The 18,453-nt window shown below is 35.6% G+C and overlaps 2 protein-coding genes across 2 annotated transcripts; both read left to right on the forward strand.

The window, feature by feature from the left end:
* The first annotated feature begins 16,125 nt into the window (after positions 1 to 16,125).
* LOC120352920 lies at positions 16,126 to 16,557 on the forward strand. The gene has a single exon (XM_039435257.1). The coding sequence runs from the start codon at positions 16,126 to 16,128 to the stop codon at positions 16,555 to 16,557; it is 432 nt and encodes a 143-aa protein (XP_039291191.1).
* Positions 16,558 to 17,808: 1,251 nt separating this feature from the next.
* Positions 17,809 to 18,135, forward strand: LOC120352921. The gene has a single exon (XM_039435258.1). The coding sequence runs from the start codon at positions 17,809 to 17,811 to the stop codon at positions 18,133 to 18,135; it is 327 nt and encodes a 108-aa protein (XP_039291192.1).
* Positions 18,136 to 18,453: the final 318 nt, after the last annotated feature.

Here is an 18,453-nt window from a genome sequence, read left to right on the forward strand (position 1 = left end):
CTTAGCAATAGATACAACCTCTTGCTCAGACCAAGTTGGCATCTCAGAGACAGCAGCATTACCAGGGTTAGAATTTACAAGTAAATCACAAAAAGAAGGACCGTCAAAAACCCCCAAACTGAGCCTATTATTCGATGAAACCACCCCAGCAAAGTAGTCATTGAATACTTCAGCAACTTCACAAAGTGATCCTACTGGGAGGCCATCAATCAAAATTGGATACTCAGTACTCACCCTGATGGGAGTTTCCTTCCTGATTAGATTCCATACAGCCTTAGATTTGTTGTCAGCAGAAGCTATCAGTCTCTTGGAATATTCAGTCTTGAGAGAATGGATCAGCAGTTTGATGTCAGAGGATATCTTTTTGAACAACTCACGAAACAGAGTATTTTGAGGATAAGCCTTCATAAACAGTTCCAGGTCTCGCTTCCTGTTACAGAGATCCTTCAAGTAAGGATTTGACCAGGGGATCTTTGAAGTATTTCTGGGGATTCCTAACTTTCTCAAAGGAAAGGCCATTTCAAAACCCTGAACAAACATCTGGAAAAAGTAATCAGTCTGAGCCTCGTGGTGAATCTCATTCAGATATATAGGTGACCAGTCACATTGACCTAAGTAGTGAGAGAATTTCAACTTGTTTTGATCAGAGAAAGATCGTTTCATTACAGCCTTGAGAGATTTCACCTGATGCAGAGGTAAAGGAACAACTATCTCCTGAGCAAAGTGATCAAACAGTGCATGTAACATTGATACAAAGCGATACAATGAAAAACAACATCGATTAATATTTGTTCTTTAAACATCGATTAATACTTCTTTAAAACATTGATTAATACTTCTTCAAAACATCGATTAATACTTCTTTAAAACATCGATTAATACTGGACTTATCAAATTCATATTACCGTACCTTTAAAGCTTATAAAATGTAAAACCAGCATTTTCAATTTTCTCTAAAATAAAGAAGAGCCCATTATAACCACAAAATACTTGTACTCGAATTCACTTGAACTAACTCACTTCAACCCTCCAACCAACACAATTAACTAGAATGGTATAAAAACTATAAAATTGATAATAAGGTACATTTTTCAAATAACTTCACCCAACTAAATCTGTGAATGTCAAGTCATAAGAAATCATGTTCAATAGATATAATTTTAATGGTTCAACATTTGAATAGAAATTGATCTATTCTTCTAGTGCCCGAATCAAAATCAATATCAATCAACATTAATCGACATCAAGAAAAGCTTTTGCCAACCTTGTAATTCTAGTATGATTCTGCTCATGTTTTACTTCCATTTATAAAGTTCTCATTAAGGCTCTTGTGTGATGGAAGACTCGATGCGAGTGGTGGTGAAGAATCTATGTGTTAACAAAATAATAGAAGATGATGAATCATCTTTCAATTCATCTTATACGTTAGGCTACTTTGAACTTGGTTCATGATTATTTACGAATTTTCCATTTCCAATGGACCATACATCTTGTTTTCAATATTGAATATTCGATATTTTCTATCCTACTTGATCAACTTTTGTTTACGAGGGTAGAATCACAGAATACAGCATAATGTGATAGAATGTATTGTATTGTATTTTGTATTTAGTATTTAAATTATTCTTTTTGTATCAATGTATTGTATCGAATATTGTATTCTATGGTAGAATGTTTTATTGGCAGAAATATGAAATTACATCATCTTAGAAATACATAATGAAAGCAATACAAGTTTCACAACATGAGAAAGTACTATTACAAAAAAAAAACAAAATGAATGTAAAACACTTTCATAATTTCCCTACTTTTTATGCATGTTTCTTCTTCTTCTTCTTCACGTGCCTGCTCCGTTTCGGATGTTGGCGATCATAATGGCTATCCTGATTTTGTCGACGGCGCTACGGAACAGCTCTGCAGATGACTGGTGAAACCATAGCCTCAGATTTGCCAGCCATGAAATTCTCCTTCTGCCAGGTCCCCTTTTTCCGTTGAATTTTCCTTGAAGGATCTCTTGCAGAAGTCTGTATCTTGAGCTATTCCTCATAATGTGGCCGAGGTATTGGAGTTTTCTACTTTTAATGGTATTCAGGAGCTCCGGTTCTTTATTCATTCTCCTGAGAACCTCTTGATTAGTAACTTTTTGCGTCCAGGATATTCTCAGCATTCTTCTGTACAGCCAGAGCTCAAAAGCTTCAATCTTTACGATTGTTTCTTTTGTGAGGGTCCAAACACACTTATGCATGTTTAGTCTTCCTCAATTTGTATGATTGCATGGCTTTCATCTTTAGAATCTACTGAATTTTCATATTGGACTGTCTAGATATGTAGATTCATCTAGAAAGAACGGAAGATGAGCTACTTTACAGAGAGAATCATAGGAACTTTTAACTCAACAAGCCAATGTATTATTTTTTGATGCCTTAGCCGTCATATATATTTGCCTCAACTGTAGGTATATTAGCAACCTGGATGGAGAATATTAACTGTGGAAAACAGCAAACACTGCACGTTATGATTTTTCAAAATATTTCATTATTGTAATCTATGATACATCTCAGTTTTTGACATTCATAACTTATGATAAATTATAGCATAGCATTATAATCATACACATATCTATATATATTTATTTATTATATTATGTAATAGTATGAAAGTTTTATCGGTTGCAAACAATATCTTTGTCTGTCATAGAATGCATTATTAAGCACATATATAACAACGAAATGATGAGTAAATTATCCCTTTTTATTAAAAACATAGACAGCAATATGATTACCGTATTGTAATAGTGGCATCATGATAAATTAATTCTCTTAGAGAAATATTGATTTCCTGAACTGACAATGAAAGCTGAATAAATTGCTCTAATCAACTTGTGGTGGATTCACGGAGGATCGGCAGCCTTGATTGTGGGTTGATTAGTTTGTACTTTCCTCCCCTTCCCCCTCTCCCAAAGAGGCAAGATAACCTCTCTCCCTCACCCCTCCTTCATCTTCCCCGTTTATCTTTCCAACCAGCACTTCCAGAAGTGTGCTCGAGAAGTCAACATCGTTTTCGTTCCGTTCTCTTCTGTTTCCGTGGTGTTCGAGCTGAACGCAATTACCTCGTATCGTTTCGTGATATGTGCGTAATATCATATAGGCCTAAGCATCAAGACAGGATATCGTCAGCAGTAACTTCTACACACGAGATACAGTCCACTTCCTCGCCAGTTCCAAGGTTAGTACAAATTAAAGACTTACTTTTGGGGCTGTCGACGTTTTCGTGAATTAAATCTTAACTGTACCCCAATCCATAGGTTTGGACGGGATTACCAACTTGGTTGAATCTCAAACATTTTAATATTCAGAATTTAGAGAACTAAAAAGTGTCAATTTAGTCAAAACAATAGACACAATTGATTGTTTCGAGTGCCATAGTGTAAATGAGATGCAATGCAGAAAGCAGTACTGTTCTGTTTCCTATGGTGAAGTGAGTCAGCCGCGTCGGCTGTTTCCCCTTCCGCAGCGTCAAATCTAACCGCAAATACATAACAATATATATCAATGGATTCGTAATGAATGTGGCTACATTAGTTATTCAACTCATTTTCCTTTAAAATTACTTGCTTCGAAGTTAATCGGAGAAAAAAAGAAAATCCAATCGAAAAACCCCTAAATTCTAACATATATATTATTTTATCAAGGAAACTGTTCGATTTATTGAGAAAATGAATACTTCGGAAACCCCTCTGGTATTCTCCCAATTCTAGATCCAGCTGATCTTTAATTCTGTTGTAAATTATTCGCGACAGTATCTTATATGTGCAATCTAGAAGCGAAATTCCCCTGTAGTTATCAGGATTGCTTCTGTCGCCTTTTTTGTGCAGTGGGTGAATAATCGCAGTTGTCCAGTGCTCTTCCAATCTTTCAGTTTCCCAAATTTTGATTAAATGGTGTTGCAATTCGTTTATTGTCTGAGCTGAGGCATTCTTCAAAATCTCTGCAGTCAATGTGTCTTCACCACTGGCTTTGTAATTCTTCAGTTCTGACATTGCTCTGATGAGTTCTTCCCATGTAGGTGGATCTATTTGCGATTGCATTGATTTTATTGGAGTATTTGTATCAATTTCAAGAGTCGAGATCGGATCATCACAGTTCAGAAGAGATCTGAAGGTAGTAGAAAGGATATCTACATTTTCCCTGTCACTGTGTGCAAGTTTTTCCTCAGAATTTTTTTGTAAAAGGGTATTTGGTTCGAATTTGGAGATTGACTGTTTGAAATTTGGGAAATAATCCCGGCTGTTGGCTTTTTGACTATTTTCTTCTATTTTATCTATTCTCTCCATTTCAAACTGTCTTTTGGTTTTTCGGAAAATTTTTGTGACTTGTTTGCGAATATCCATGAAATTTTTGTATGATTCATCTGTTCTCTTGCTTTGGTGCTCAAGCCAAGACTTGTGACGATTTTCAAATGCTTTGTCACATTCTTAATTCCACCAAAGATGTTTCTTCCGTGGATTTGGTTGTGCTGCAGAAGTAGCAGCCTGAATCAAGTTTTTTGTAAGCTCTTTCAAATTATCGGATTTCAAATTGTTGGTCATTTCTACATATGTAGAGTTACCTATTAATTTGAATGGATCATACTTTCTTGCTATTCTTTGTTTGTTCCTGATTGTTTTATTTGGAGTAAATTTAATTTTGATTTCAACTATGTAATGATCAGACCCTGTGTCTATACCTCGTAAAACCTTTACATTCTGAATTTCTTTATGTTTAAATTTTTCTGCACAAACATGGTCAAGTTGCCACTCGCCCTGTTTCCAATTTGGATGTTTCCATGTTTTAAGTTTTGCTGGTTTTCGCATGAAATATGTGGATTTGGATATGAATTTTTGGTTTCCGCAAATTTCTACAAGTCTTACGTCATTCTTATAAGTTTTCTTTTGTGCTGGCCATTTTCCAATTATATCTCTAAATTTCTTTTCTCTACCTAACTGAGCATTAAAATCACAAAGTAAAATTTTTGTATGATTTTTAGGAATGCCATCAATAGTTTGGTCGAGTTCGCTCCAGTAATCTTCGGTTTCTTGTCTGGAGGCTAATTTTGAATTTTTATCGTTGGTTGGGGCGTGTGCGTTGATTAGTTTGTAAAGCTTGTTTGAAGCTCTAATTGTCAAAAGCGCCAGTTGATTTAATATTTGAAGGCCCATATTTCTGATAAGGGTGACTTAAAAGTTGTATTTTTTCATTTTTTGCTTACACGCTTATAATATAAGATATTATATCTTATAGATATTATATTGAGAAACAGTGCGTCCAATTGCGGATTATGAATATTACTCAAAAAAAAAATCTATATTTTAATTCCAGTGGCGAAGCCCGGGTGCCGTGCAAGTTTATGATAAATTACCATTAATACACTATTATCATACGACGCGATAATATTACTATGACACAAGTGATGAAGAGTTATTTGATCAGCTGTTTCTAGCACAATTGAAATTTGGAAAAAATGAATGCACTCAAACTGGAGATGGTTGTTTTACCATTCTTATCACAATGAAGGATTCATGAGATTCACACTTCAACCTTTCAAAAGAGAGAACTTGATTGGTTCACACCACGTTTCTAATTCAATTCAATGAGTTTCTAGGTGATTGATTGATTGATTGATTGATTGGGTACTTTATATATGTAGATTACGATATATACTGGCTTATACACTTATATATAATAGCTTACAATACAGCAGAATTATAGATGAATTTACATAATATAGACTAAGAAAATAATTATTGAACTGTATATGATATGAAAAACCAATTCATAATAACTATATAAAATAGATAATATAGATAATAGGTGATAGGTGATAGGAGAATGATTCCTGTTGTAGGAGATTGCCTACCTACGTTGACTGGGCATAATATTATGGTAGCCTATTCAGTTGAGAGGCAAAACTGTTGACAGTCTGTTCTCACCACTAAGGTGAAAATTAATTGGTCTCCAAGCAGCTTATAACAGGAGAAGGGATCCTCTAGGCCAGAAAAACGTTCCACAAATCCGGAAAAATTATTTCTATCCAATTATATACGACTTTTCTGTCCCCTTTTAATGAGAATTGCTGAGCAAAAACACGGAGCAGGATGTTCCTCATCAGCTCTACACTGGAAATAGATGAGGAAAGCTGTTTAATTACTCTTATTCCTATTTTAAAACTCCATTAAATGGAGTATAATTCAAAATGATACTCTCAACAAATAATATTTTTAATAATATCGATTGGTGTTTTTTGTGAAATCAATATCTTACGAAAGATATTTTGTAAGAAATATCTTACATATCTTACTCCTCCTAACAAAGAGGAAGAAATACTGTACTGTGTGAAATGAGGTCCACGTTATAATGACACGTAGCCTACCAAAGAGGATAAAATACTGAATATACGCCATACGAAATCACTTCTGACTTTGAGGAATACACGGCGCAGAGAAATGGAGGGAGATCAGCTATATTACAGTGATGGATAGAGTCATAGGTGGAAGGGAAGCGCAGGCTCCAATTTTTCAATTAGTCATTCGACTGACTGCTTCCAGAGAGAAATCTCCGTGAGTTTAACGTGAATACTCACTAGAAATTAGAGAATGCTAGCCGGTTCAGAACGGTACCTTCGCATACCTCTGTAGGCTATGCCTTCTCTGCTATGCATATCCCTCCCAAGTCCAAAGTAATTTTGTACGGAGTATAGTGTATAGCGAGGTCCACGTTATAATGACGGTGGTGGGAGATAGGAGAATAGTGTGGCCGATTCATAGAGGAGAATATTCATAGTCTAATTATATAATGTGAAGAATTCTATCAGGAGAATAGCCTTGCCACTTTTCTCTATCAAGGAAAGCACATACCGGTATACCTGATGTTCTATTAGATTGGTAATACTTGTTGAGGATGAACAGTTATATTTCATTATTACATTATTATTCCTTGCAATATTGTATCCAAAAGTTGCCAACAATAGTTGTCAACGAAAGTTGCCTACAAAAGTTACCAACGGAAGTTGCCAACAATAGTTGTCAACAAAAGCTGCCGACAAAAGTTACCGACAACAGTTGTCAACGGAAGTTGCCAACAAGAATTGCCAAATTGATCATAAATGACAGTTAAACATGGAGTCAGCGAGTTCCGAGTTAGCCAATTCTATCAACCTGTTGATGGTAACGTCAGCACATGTAGGGCTCCTACACCAATAAAAATTTGTTGATTTCAACTGATCTATATCAGCTAGTGTTTTTATTGTTGTAGGAGATCTACCTGTGCTGACGTCACCAGAATACACTATGGGTTTTTTCATGGAGGTAGTGAATAAGATCAGCTAATTAATATTGGTACATTAAAACTCTTTCACACTGGGTAAAATTTCAATAAATGTGGATATGACAAAGCTTTTTCCCAGTAAATTAATTGGTACCTCAACTGGAGCTTAGAAAACTCTGTTTATCGAAGAGTTGAAGGAATTCATTCTACTATGTAGTGTGTGTATTTATTCGGGGTGACTGGAATTTGAAGTTTCGCTAACTTGTGTTATAATCTTTAGTTCTTTGATGTTGACTGTTTGTACATAAATTTCCTGAAAAAAACTTGTTATTGGTGAATTTCTCTATCACCGTTCTCTCGGAATTTTGGATTGAAAGTTTTAAATGGCCGCCATTTTGAAGTATCGAGTTAGACAAAGTTGAATATTCTTACTACAGTTCATCTCTCTTATTTGAACATAACTACAGATTTTTATACCGATCGGTTGGAAAACTTTGAAGACAAAAATCATTTTGTAAAAAAAAAACAAAATGGCGAATATCTCGTAAACGAAACGTTTCAGGAATAAAAATAATTCCACATTTTCTGTTTGTTTTGACCCATAGAACCTATTCCCGAACTCTGGCACTTTGATTTTCGGACACTGTATAATTGATTGATCATTTCAAACATGAATGATGGGGGCCGAGTGTATACATGTATAAGGGCCGAGTTATCCAGCATTAAGACCTTATATCACATTATTGACAATTTCAAAGGATTAGCCGAACAAACATGATGGAAAGTTGAAAGTTTTAAAACGATTTTCAATTTTCAGAAGGGTCCCATACACTTGGGAACTTGGATCGGCGAACTTGGCTCTTGCGAACCAAGTTCCCCAGTGTATGTTGGAAGTTCGCGAACCGCGAACTAAATTCGTGACAAACTTGGTCTTCAATCTAGATTAAAAACTTTGTTCGGTTCGTTCACCAGGGTGATACATTCTATCTATATATATTCAATATCTTTTCTTTCCACAGCAGCTGCAAACTTTAAAACGCTCATCTCTAGACCACGAAAGACACTGAAGTAACGAACGGTTGTTCGCTCTCCCCACTACAGTGTGTGGGCAAATCCTGCACAAACTTGGTTCCCCGAACCAAGTTGGCCGATCCAAATTCCCTAGTGTATGGGGCACTTTAAGATATCCTCATGGCTACAATTATAGTGTAATATTATGTGAAATTTGAGGAGGAATCCAATGGAACTGGTTTCAATTTCGTCACTTCTGTAGTTTTTGGTATATTGCAGAAAATGTGCAATTAAAAAATTTAGAAAAAATTGATAACACATTTTAGAACATACGGTGGTAACCTTTGTAATATAATAGAATATAATAATATAACATAGGAACATAACCTATTTTTTTCGGACATGTTATTATTCATCAAAATTTGGGAACAGAATAGATTTGGGCTGAGCCTGTTCATTCCGGATCATATTCATATGATTTGTAATTGTATGAACGAATAAATAAATAGGTAATAGTATTATCGTTACACAAAACAATACTAGAGCACTGTTGTACACATTAAATCACCACTCACGGTATGTTCTCTATATGATCTTATGATAGCCACACACACTTTTCACAGCCGATGTTATTTTGATGTGCGTGACTTAATGATCGCTCTAGGTAGAAAATTAAAACAGTAGTCTATTAATTATAATAGTAGGCCCTATTATTAAACAGTATATTGGATGAAGAAACTTGATACCCGCAAGTGAATTTTTGTGCGTAGGTATGAGTTGCTAAAAGATCAACCACAATAATCTACAAAGCTGGAATACAAATGAATAATAATATGAACAAATCATAGAAAAGATGGAGATGGAATAAAAGAGTGTGGAGATGAAGAGAAGAGAGACGTCGCTCTGCTTCAAGGGGATGCCGTGTCGATAGGAAATTTGACCTCAATCATATTCTCACAAATCGAAATATTCACTACATAAATATATCATTGAAGCCCATTGGAGTACTAGACTCAACCACTTTAGCTACCATCGATATATACTACATAGTATTAGTAGTATTTATCTCGATGTTAGCTACTCAGAAACGATTAGTAAAACATGAAATCGACAAGTACAAAAAAAGAGTAATGTCAACACACTTTAGATGAGCTTTAAAAAACAAATTAAGAGAAAAAGGCAGTAAAAAGCATCGTGAGAAATTTAAAGGTAAGGTAACATCAAGAGTTGAAGTTGAATGCTTCAAATCAGTTTTGAAGCATATATATATGGTATGATCTGAAAATAGGTAACTGGAATCCAATAATCAATTTAGACCAGAATTTGAAATATGTTAAAAGGGATCCTCAACGATAATATAATTTCTGAGGCCACGTTCACACCAGAATTATGAAAAAAATGTTCTTCACAAATAGTTATCTACGAAAAAGTTGTCTATTTTCCTTCAAGTTAAATGTAGCCGTGCTTTTAAAAGAATTGGGAACAAATTACCAATTTTGTTGAAAACTCTAGTGTAAACTTGGATTCAAGATACGAAAAAGGTGGAGATGAATGATGTTGAAAGAATGAAAATGATTGAGTTAAGAGAAATGATGATAATGGAGTAGAATAAAGCAGGATGAGGAGAAGAAAATAATCATGAAAATGAAATGATGCAACTTACTGAAACGATGTCCAACAGTATACGGTACCCAACAATGTCCAACGCAGTCTAGCTCACAGACAAGACTAAGGCAAAATGGCCAAGTGTTGTGAACTCATCCAAGTCTTAAACCAAAATCCTTTAAGCAGTTGGATACGTGTAGTGTTTCTATTTGTTCACGTGTCGTGGCACTATTCGGCTACGTGTAGTGTTTCTATTTGTTCACGTGTCGTGGCACTATTTGGCTACGTGTTCTGATTCTATTTGTTTACGTGTCGTGGCACTATTTGGCCACGTGTCGTGTCACTGATCATCACGTGTCTTGAACTACGTTCTCCAGATTATTTGTGGGAATACAAAAATTCAATAATCATACGTTTTTCAACTATCAACTTCATGGACAATAATTATTTGTGGTGTTTGGGGTTGCTTTTGAACACAAAATATGACCTTGCCTTGTCTGTATATATTATAATATTATAATAATATATTTATAATTATAATAATTATATTAATATATTATAATTCAATCTCTGTAAAGAAAAATCTGTCTAATTCTCCTAAAAATATTTCTACAAACCTAAAAATATCTAAAAAACCTTAAATATCTCCTAAAAATATTACCAAACAAACAAACAGAGATTTGAACAACAGGCATCTACAAATTGAAATGTAATGATTATAGTAAACTGTATATCGGACAGACTGGACGTGACTTTCAGACAAGATATAAAGAGCACATCGGAGCCATTAATAAACCACATAGCCACTCAAATTTTGCTGACCATATTATATCAACAGGCCACACATACACCGACATCGCCACCAATCTTGAAATCCTCCATATCTCACAAAAAAGCAGAAAACTCAATGTATTGGACCAATATGAAATTTCTCTTCCTACACACTCTTTGACAAAATAGTCCACAGTTCAAAATTACCGCCTCACTAAGTATCCACCAACCCAACCCCCACCACAACCTACTCCGCCACCTTCATCCCTTACCAGCACACATAGCCTTGTCATCTGAAAAAATTCCCACAGTCTGATGATGACCAACAACAGGTCCAAACGATCGTCACTACAGAAGTAAGTGTATTTTCACTTCAAAAGTGTTTTTTTTTAATTCAAGTTTAGTCATTAGAACTGCTTTCCAAGTTGCATCTCATTAATTTACACTAAGGCGCTCGAAACAATTGATTTTGTCTATTGTTTTGACATGCGCTGAATCTAGATTTTCACTTTCCAATGCTCCAAAAAATATTATAATTTTCTTGATTTAAAACCACGCTGATGGTGAAAATCAGGATTTCCTTGTCTGCTCACAGAAATTATTACATTAATTGGAAGTGTGCTTTCTCAATACGAATCAGTGATAATGGAATGAATATCATCAGATCATGTGAACAAAGAAAATAAAAGGGTAGGTCTTCCTGTGATACTATATGGTAACACTGTAATCCTGATAAGTTGAAAATTTTCAAGCTGAAAGTAGATTAATTTGTTGCTCATCGGTTTAAATATTAACAAATGTTACCAAATATTACCAATATTATCACATACAGTGGGAACAAATTATTCTGAAGCTTTCTATTCTCACTGAACATGAACCTGAACCGCCTCAGAGCAGAGTGTGCCTGCACAAAAGAAAATCGCACAACTTGGAGGCTGATTGAGGACCCGTACTGTGACTGTGGCGATATCCAGTCAGATGACCACCTCCTGAAATGCTGTCTTGCACCAGCATGCACTCGACAAGACCTCTTTGAATTTAATGACGAAGCTGTTAAAACAGTGGATTTTTATTTCAATTTAGGCATTTAATCACCTATCACCTGACACGCACGAACGAACTGAACATGAAGAGGCAATACCAAGCCAGAATATTGAAGCTCCGTTCACAATCATTATTATCAGAGCATTCAAATTGATACTACGTAAATTTAACTATGGATTATCCCCATCTCACAATTTCCCTATTTACCCTTATCGTGATTTAGAATAAAGTAGTTAAAGTCTATAATCACAAAAATGAATGTACAATACCTCTAATGGATATCACATTAGACAAATCACATTATTACAAAATTTCTTGTAATAATTCAACTTTTCCTAGGTACGAATTTCAAGGCTCTCAAAATGACTTTTCCTCAATCACAGGTAGAAATTCCAATGATCATGATAATAGTAATATAATGGAAATTGTTTGTATTGTACATTTTTCGACGTAAGATAAACTACATCCTTAAAGTTTATGAATGAAAGCGAGACTGTGATAAGAGATTAGTCAAACTGAAATATAAAAAATCATATACAATGCATATTTCTGATCAACTCTGGGCTGGGGGGGGGAAGCTCCAAGGGGATTTCTTGAATCTTCTGGGAGAATGACTCTCTGGGAGGATTCTATCGATAGTGGAAAATTCAGCTTTATTTAATTTTCGGATCGAAAAAACCTCTATTGACGGGCTAATTGTCAAAATCTGGTTCATGTTCAACACAGTTTTTCATATTAACAAATTTGGTGATTTTTCAAATTCATTGCAAGTTTACGAGAGCAAATAAAATATCTATATAAAATTTAGCAAAGTTTGAAAGCGTCTTGATTTTTTTCAAGATTCCTGAATATTGTAATATTGTTCAAACATTTAAATGACTTGAGTAGACATTTGTAATTGAATTCTTATGAAAATCATGTTGAGTAGATGCTTGTTTTTGTTCCCACAATAATTATATATTTCTCATTGTGAATCAGATGTTGTATGATCGTGGCATTTGAGAATGTACATTCCCGAAATTGAAGGTTACATATTAATGAACTTATTAAGTTCATTGAAACATTAGAAAAATCTACAAAGTTAAGAGAAGTGTTTCACTATCATAATTATAATATTTTTTTTATAATTAAATGTAAATTTTATTGAAAAAAATGAGTAAAACCAATATTTTAGTCCATAATGCAACAAATCGAATGACATAATTATAATAGAACTCTTCCCGATCAATGGTTACAGAGATAATTGATTTTCCGTGATTACCTGCATTTTTTATGTCTTAGTGGGCTGGGGGGGAAAGCTCCAAAAAGATTTCTTAAGACTTTTGGGAGAATGACCCTCTAAGTGGGTGGGAAATTCAGCTTTTATTTAATTTTCGGATCGAAAATGCTTTCAAGAATAGGAGGAGTTTTTCATTCCAATATGCTATGTTTTAGCCCACATCCAAATTCATTTATTCGCCATAAAATAATACAGATTAATGAAATAAATGGAAGTAGTGAAGAAGGTTTTTGGAAATAAGTATTCAAAATACGTGTTTAAGTCTGTATATGGATTACGGTAATAGAACATGAAATATTCTTTTGTAATTATCAAAAATACAGATGAGACACCACGTTGATGGTACCCAATAAATGTATGAGGAGAGATTGCATTCTTTACAGTAGCTGAGACCTATAATAAATTAATGTTATGCATTCAAAGTTTAGCTACACTTCCCTTGCATCAAAGTCATCTATAAAATCATTCAACGGTTCAACCATTGATAATTTATTGGAGACTCACCCGAATGCTCGAATTCCTCTGCTGGAAAAATGATTGCCTACACTTTTTTATCAAACTTGTAATTTTTGAATCTATAAAAATCGACTTCTGTCATACACAGTCACCACAACAATGTACTCCACAGTGTCAAATCAGTCTTGACGTCAATCAATTAATAATTTTGTATGCTAATTAATTCATCTCTTCTAGCTTCTACACTCATGAACTGTACTAGCTTATAGTGAGGCTCACGTTATAATGGCAGTGAAGAAATATAGAAGAGCAACGTTGCCGATTATCTGCCTTACCACTGGCTTCTCTAGAGAATATATTACTGTTCACTCTTGCTAAGAACAATCAATTATCATATTCATCAAAAAGAAATATTTTTCAATGATCGGATAATACATTGAGTAACAATATTCCTATATTGTTAAAAAGCGATCTGGCATCTCTGTTGAGCTTGAGAAGGATAGCGCTATCTGCATGTCGGATGATAGATGAGGATAGCAACACCAATGCTTATCAAATACTGCCACTATAACGTGTACTTCAACATGAACTGAATCGACAGACTTATATCAGATACTGTATAGATAATCTATGGCAAACATTAGGAATACACAGTGTAGATGGTTTTTTATGATCTTTCAGAGAACTTGTTCTCTTTCTAGACGGAGTGACAACTTCGATGTAGTTTACACTTTACTCAGTAGGTAGCGTACACGTTCACTGAACAAGTATTATGTTAAGCAACAGGTAGACTACAGTCACAGAGAAGTCATTCCTTCTACTTTGTGCTACAGTTTACTGTCATCCAGTTTTCATATAGGTAGTCCAGTCAACGATTTCAATGGTTAATAGAGGGAAGAGTGTGGAAGAGGAATTTTAACCCCTTAAGTTCTGTTTAGGGTATTGAAAAGGTGAACATAAATGAAAACCACCCACTCCTACTCCATGTACTAACTGGGTGATGGTGATGGTGCTCAAAGGTATTTTTTTTTTTTTGGTTTCAAAACTTTGCGTCTTACAGACATGACTATCCCGTACAAAATTTTAATTTACAGAATTTCTCAGAATTCCCTACAATATTCATGGTTTACGATTTCCTATATCGTCTATAGTTTTCGAGATATCCGCTCTTGAAGGTATGATATTTTTAAAACAAAAACACATTTGCCTCCAATTTTCGCTCTTATACTTTTCAAACATCCATTAAAAAATCCAGGCTCATGATTATTTTTCCATTACAGAACAAAGAAGAAGGCCCAAAACAGTCCTCACTACAATATTTACAATCGTATTAAGCAAGTTACTAATAAAATAAGAGATACAGTACATGCAATTCACAAATACATAAGATAAATATGAGGAAAGCATAAGTAATTGAAAGTAATCCAAGTATTAGTAATAAGTACAGAATGAGGATAATAAGTGAACTCTTTCCCTCTGCCGGTCTTTGTTTAGAGTGGGTTTCGGACTCCCTCACTCTATACGGTATTTTGCCCGGCGCCAATCAATTACTATGAATTGATAGAATAATTACTTTACTATAATTTCACTCACTGTGTGGATACTTATATTTCACTCACTGAACTAATAATAGTATTGAAGGAAAAGGTAAAGATAGATAGATCAGGGTCGTGTGTAAGGGAATGTACGAAGTGAAAGGCAAAACAAAGGTTAATTATGAATTTATTATTGAACTTTAAATTTATAAAAAATTGATCAAAAATATAGTAATGATTAGATATAAATACAAGATGATTAAGTTTTTGAAAGTACAACAGTTCAAGTTTAATTTTAAACAACAAAATTTAACAAACAGTTCTTATTACTTTTATCAGGTTACTTGAAAAATAAGATATAAAATCAAAGTATTAGAACGTAGACGTATAAATATTTGTTGTATTCAAGAGACGAAATGGAAGGGGTCTAAATCAAGAAACATTGGCTGTGGCTACAAACTGGTCTATCATGGTTCTACAGCGCAAAATGGGGTTGGAATTGTTGTGGATAGAGATCCGCAGGAGAGGATAGTGGAGGTGAATAGAGTTAGTGAAAGACTTATGTCTATTAAATTCGCCCTAGATAATCAACCCTGCATGAATGTCATAAGTGCTTATGCACCACAGGCAGGATGTACAAGCATTGAAAAGGATACATTCTGGGAAGAAATGAATGATCTCTTGTTTACAATTCCTCCCACTGAGATAAGGTATGTCTGTGGGGACCTGAATGTGCATGTTGGACAGACTACAACAGTCTATAACAGAATTCATGGCAACTATGGGTATGGTTCAATCAACATGGAGGGCGAAAAAATACTTGAGTTTGTATCAGCACATGATCTGGCTTTGATAAATACTTTCTTTTCCAAAAAGCAAGAACACCTGATAACATACAGAAGTGGAAATGCAGCATCACAGATCGACTTCATACTGTCTAATAGGGAGAGGCTTCAAACATTTAGAGACTGTAAGGTCATACCAGAAGAACCTCTCACTGCCCAGCATCGGATCCTGGTTGCAGAATTTGACATGCCACATCCATTCAAAATAAAAAAAGAGAATTCCAAAGATACGCTGGCAAAAACTTGACAAAGATGAAGGTAGAGAATTTTCTTTGAGGATGGAACAATACCTTCAATCTGACTCTCCTGAGTCTCAAAATGAACCAGTTGGTGTCATCTGGAGCAAACTTCAGGAATTCTGTCTGGTCACAGCCAGAACTTGTCTTGGAGTTTCGAAGGTAGCAGTTCAGGGTGGCAAAAATACAAGATGGTGGAAACCAGAAATAGAGGTCATTCTGAAGAAGAAAAAGCTTCTTTTCAAACAGTGGCAGGGCAGCAAGACACAGGAAGACAGAGAAAAGTACAAACTCGAGTATAAAATAGCCAAGAAAGCAGCCAAGAGAGCAGTTGCACAGGCAAAAGCAGCTTCAGAGGAAGAGTTCTACAAAAAGCTTGATATCACCAAAGATGAAAAATTAATATTCAAAACTGCCAAACAAAGACACAACAACTGTCAAGATATCAAAAAAGTAAAATTCATAAAAAATTAGGAAGGTCAACTTCTCACTAATGATGAGGACATTAAACAGAGATGGAAAGAGTATTACAGTTATCTTCTGAATGAAACATTCCCAAGTAAGACACTACCACCATCTCAGCCAACAATGGGACCAATTCCACTCATTACGGTAGAGGAGGTGCAAGTGGCTCTGAAAGAAATGGCTAATAATAAGGCATTAGGTCCAGATGAAATACCGGTGGAAATGTGGAGAATACTGAATGGTTCAGGAGTGACATTTCTCACTGATGTCTTCAATGCAGTGTTAAGTGAAGGCATCCCAGATGAATGGAGAAAGAGCTATATTGTCCCATTCTATAAAAACAAAGGAGATGTATGACTCTGCAAAAACTTCAGGGCAATAAAACTCATGTCACATACTTTCAAAACCTGGGAAAGGTTGATCAACAAACGCCTTCTGGGAGCTACATCTGTAACAGAGAATCAGTGTGGATTTGTTGCTGGTAGGTCTACCACGGACGCAATACACTATGTGAGGATTCCAGTTGAAAACCACAGAGATAGAAAATCACATGGTTTTCATTGACCTAGAGAAGGCGTTTGACCGAGTGCCCAGAGAGCTCATTTGGAGTGCACTGAGGGCACAAGGAGTCCCAGAATATTACGTACATGTGGTAAAAGACATGTATCGTGGAGCTAAGACAAAGGTGAGGATTCCAGCTGGAACCAGTAAGGAGTTTAATGTGGAGGTTGGAGTGCATCAGGGTTCAGCCCTGAGCCCACTCCTCTTCAGTCTTGTGATGAACTACCTCACCAATGAAACGCAAAATCCACCTCCATGGGACATACTATATGCAGATGACATTGTCCTCATCAGGAAAACGTCAAGAGAGCTGCAACAAGCACTGGACCTGTGGCATGAGAAACTGGAGGAGGCTGGCCTTCGAATCAGTAGAGAAAAGACAGTCTACATGCATTGCAACTTTGGTAGAAATAATGACCAGGCTCACATACACCTTCAAGGTACTCCACAGCCAGTAGTTCAGAATTTCAAATATCTAGGCTCGATTATCAGCAATGATGGCAGCATAGATGCAGATGTTTTGAGTCGGATAAATACTGGGTGGATGAAATGGAGAGAGCTGACTGGTGTACTCTGTGACAAAAGGATGCCTGTGCATATTAAGAGAAAGGTATATAAAGCTGCAGTGCGTCCAGCAATGCTGTATGGAGCCGAGTGCTGGCCGCTAAACAGCAGGAAGATGAACTCCATGTGGCAGAAATGAGAATGTTGAGATGGGCGGGGGGAGTTATTAGGTTGGACCACATCAAAAACATTCATGTCCGGGGCAGTCTCAAAGTGACACCAATTTCTGAAAAAATAATTGAGGGGAAACTGCGCTGGTACGGTCATGTTAACAGATGCCCGCCTAATCACATGACGAGAAAAGTGCTTGAGATGGAGCCGCAGCCAAGGGGCAGAGGCAGACCCCGCCTCACGTGGATTTCTCTAGTCCATAAGAATATGGAGAAATTGGACCTGGTAAATGAGACGACTCAAGATCGCAGGATCTGGCGACTGTGTGTTAGGAGAGCCGACCCCAAATAATGGGAAGAGGGCAAGGAAGAAGAGAGAGAGAGACAAGTGATGAAGAGTTATTTGATCAGCTGTTTCTAGCACAATTCAAATTTGGAAAAAATGAATGTCACTCAAACTAGAGATGGTTGTTTTACCATTCTTATCACAATGAAGGATTCATGAGACTAACACTTCAACCTTTCAAAAGAGAGAACTTGATTGGTTCACACCACGTTTCTAATTCAATTCAATGAGTTTCTAGGTGATTGATTGATTGATTGATTGATTGGGTACTTTATTTATGTAGATTACAATATATACTGGCTTATACACTCATTATTCTATATA

This window comes from Nilaparvata lugens, chromosome 9 (assembly GCF_014356525.2).
Source record: "Nilaparvata lugens isolate BPH chromosome 9, ASM1435652v1, whole genome shotgun sequence".
NCBI classification, from domain to species: Eukaryota; Metazoa; Arthropoda; class Insecta; order Hemiptera; family Delphacidae; genus Nilaparvata; species Nilaparvata lugens.

Coding starts and splice junctions, on each gene's coding strand:
- LOC120352920 (XM_039435257.1), top strand. CDS start 16,126: ATGGAACAATACCTTCAATCTGACTCTCCTGAGTCTCAAAATGAACCA.
- LOC120352921 (XM_039435258.1), top strand. CDS start 17,809: ATGAGAATGTTGAGATGGGCGGGGGGAGTTATTAGGTTGGACCACATC.